Here is a 3,456-nt window from a genome sequence, read left to right on the forward strand (position 1 = left end):
TCCCACCTTATATACTGAGCATGATGTCCTATGGTATGGAATATCCCTTTGGTCACTTTGGGTCACCTGTCCCAGCTGTGTCTCCTCCCAACCTCCCATGCACCTCAACTTCCTCGCCAGTGTGGCAGTATGAAAAGCAGCAAAGGCCTTGGCTCTGTGTGAGCTCTGCTCAGCAACAGCAAAAACATCTCTGTATTGTCAACCCTGTGTTCAGCACAAATCCTAAACACAGCCACATACTAGCCCCCATGAAGAAATTTATCTCTACCCTAGCCCAAACCAGCTCATCTACCATGAGGACAAAGCTGTACCTCAGCCCTCAACAGAGCTGCATCTGAGTCATTCTGTGAACCTTCTCCAGGAAGGTGATTGTGGTGCTGTTCTTGTGCTCTCCATCCCTTGCAAGTTTCAATATTAGTGTATCTCTAATTGTTTGCAGTGTTCTGATGCTGGAGGATATGGTTTAGGGGTTCCAGCAGTGACAGGTTAATGGTTGGACTGGATGATCTTAGAGGTCTCCTTCAACCCTGATGATTCTGTGATTCTGCTTTCTCACAGGAAAATCTCTCTCTTCTCAAAAAAGAAAAATCTCTAGTATTTCATAAGAATCTCTAATGCTGTGTAGGACAATATCTTCAAATGAGGCCACCTTAGGCTTAGTGTTGTTTTCATTTTATGGGATACTCTGCCTGTTCCTTCTTGCAAGGTACCTAAACACTGCAAAACTACTAAAGCTCATGCCTGAAGCTTGCTGGGTTTTTATTCTTTCTTACCATCACAAGAAATGTAATAGCTCTGAGGAATTGATTCAGTGATCACACTGGTCTCCAACCCTGCACCAGTGTCAGCCTAGCTGCTGCAGAGCACAGCCTGTCCCACAGCTTGCAGCTCTCTGCAGTGCTGCCTCAGAACCTGCTTAGAAAACATGAACTCACTGCTTAAAGAGCCATTAGTGGAGCTGTGTCAGTTATGGCACCAGAGGAAGCTTTCTGAGAAAGCTGGTGTTTTTATAACAAACTAACAAAAAATCAAAACTACCCCCCAAAAACCCATAACTGAAATTGCAATTCAGTTCATTCTTGTTAATGTGTTTTGCTGTTGCTGAGTGAACATCAGCGGCAGTTACACCTTGAATAGGTGTTACAAATGGCTTGATGAGAAGGGGAGGTAATATTATCATCTTTATTGTTGTTTGAAATCACAGTTGAACTGCCCCAACTATGTTTCTAAACCAATCAGCTGTTAGCCTGTGCTTCTAGCTAAAGCATTTCAGTATCAGAGCAATGGAATGACTTACCAACTGTGAATATGACTGCTAGTGTGAACATAGATTCTGAGTCTCTTTGCTATAAAAAGGATAATTTAACGACATCTAATCTATTACCCAATTGCAGTGAGAGAAAAATATGAGCATTTGTACCTCTTATTGCAATAAAAAAAACCAGTTGAGAGTGACTGTTGATTTGAACTGGGATTCTGGGGAGGAAAATATGCAGTTTCCTGCAAGTAATTACAGGATTTCCCAGTTAAACTTTTGAATGTAGCTTATTCAGGCCATATAATAACTTGTCACATATGAAATTGCTCAGTTGCCTTAATCTTTGAAAAGGTAACAAGCAACCAGCAGTGGGACAAGAGGGCACAGACTCAAGCTCTGCCAGGGGAGGTTTAAGTTGGATATCAGGAAGAGATTTTTTACAGAGAGAGTGCTCAGGCATTGGAATGTGCTGCCCAGGGAGGTGGTGGATTCACCGTCCCTGGAGGTTTTCAGTCTGAGACTGGATGTGGCACTTAGTGCCATGGTCTAGTCACCACGGTAAGGTTGGACTTGGTGACCTTGGAGGTCTTTTCCAACCCTGTTCATTCTATGATTCTAAGCAATTTTGCAAGTTGTATCTTCAGAATGATACCACATAATCTTAGAATCATAGAACCATCAAGAATGGAGGAGACCCCTAAGGTCATCCAGTCCAACCATTAACCTGTCACTGCTGGAACTCCTAAACCCTAAACCAGATCCTCCAGTGCCACATCCAGACACCTCTTCAACACTTCCAGGCACGGTGACTCCACTACCTCCCTGGGCAATATTCTGGTGCCTGACCAAACACATCCTCTGAGTCATGTGCTTATTTCTGAGACATCCCAGTCTGTGTTTGGTGGGACCAGACTTTTAAAGAAACTGATCACTGAGTCTTTTTGCCAACAGCATCACATTTAGCAACCAACACTCTCTTGACAGGCATACACCAGTGGGGAATTGCTCACGGGGGAGCTGAAGAAAGTGCTTATTGAGACAATGCAGCCCTTGATAGCAGCTCATCAAGAGAGAAGGAAGCAGGTCACAGACGAAGTTGTGAAGCAGTTCATGACTCCACGGAAATTAGCTTTTGAATTTTGAAGAAATGTGTATGTAACTTAGCACTTGATAATCCAAAACCAATTAACCGTTGTCTTCTGTTGTATGTCATCACTTCCTGCTTATGTACAGCCTGGAATCAGTGCTTTATAAATACTGCTTGTAAGGAATTCATTGCCATGAACAGCAGAGTCCAGAGAAAGTTTAAAGCAAGACTTGTATCTATTTAAAATTGGAATATAAAAGGCAGAATTGACCAGTCTTGCAGAAAAGCATGTATGTCAGCATAATATTGTATTTTAATGTATTTCATGTTGAAAATATAAATAAAATTTCCATTTGATGATAAAGGCTAACTTTGGAAGCTGTTTCAGATATGTTGGTAAGAGGTCGTATCTCAAACTAAGAAATAGTAGCTCCATTTTCTTTTGTACTGTGTTCCTTGGCTTACTAGACTGCATGTCCCTTTGGGCTACTGGGAACATCCTGCACACTCAAGGACAGTGAAAGTTATCAAGCAGATTACACAGTGACTTACACCTGGATCAGTACAGAAGGAATGGACATCTCTGAGTTGAACATGGGAGAAAGAATGTCAGATTTCTTTTGCTATCATCTTCCCCTCTGACCTTGGGCAAGTGGCAGAAATTTCATTGTACTTTTATTTCTGGTCTGAGTGCCTCTGGAGGGAGGAGGTTATCATGAGGTTGTAAAGTTCCTTCATATTCTCAGGTGGAAGGTAGTATAGAAATGAAAATTTTAGTTTCTGGTTATAAATACCAGGTGTTAAATCATGCTGTGAAATTAAAGTCACACTGGACACACTGATACATCTGGCACTGTCCCGTCCAACTGCACCAGGTTGTTTCAACTACAGAGACTTATTTTAGGTTGTATTCCAGTGAGAAAATAAACTTTATTAAAATACCTGATGTAATATTTATTCTTCAGAAGAACTTCACTGTTTGTGCTCTGATTTATGGAAGGAAAAATGCAAATTATTACCTGATTTGTTTTGCTATGCACAGTGCTGAATGCAAACTGTTAGATCTGTCTTATACTTATATGGAACAGAAAGTTGCTATGACAGACATGGT

General features: G+C 41.4%; 1 protein-coding gene across 1 annotated transcript in view; it reads left to right on the forward strand.

The window, feature by feature from the left end:
• WARS (tryptophanyl-tRNA synthetase) overlaps window positions 1-2,709 on the forward strand; it is a 19,393-nt gene extending 16,684 nt beyond the window's left edge. The window contains exon 10 of the mRNA XM_009072925.1: window positions 2,243-2,709. Within this exon, the coding sequence (XP_009071173.1) occupies window positions 2,243-2,401 (159 nt within the window). The 3' untranslated portion in view covers window positions 2,402-2,709. The remainder of the gene's footprint in view (window positions 1-2,242) is intronic.
• Window positions 2,710-3,456: the final 747 nt, after the last annotated feature.

The sequence above is a fragment of the Acanthisitta chloris genome, unplaced genomic scaffold (assembly GCF_000695815.1).
Source record: "Acanthisitta chloris isolate BGI_N310 unplaced genomic scaffold, ASM69581v1 scaffold2504, whole genome shotgun sequence".
In the NCBI taxonomy this organism is placed as follows: domain Eukaryota; kingdom Metazoa; phylum Chordata; class Aves; order Passeriformes; family Acanthisittidae; genus Acanthisitta; species Acanthisitta chloris.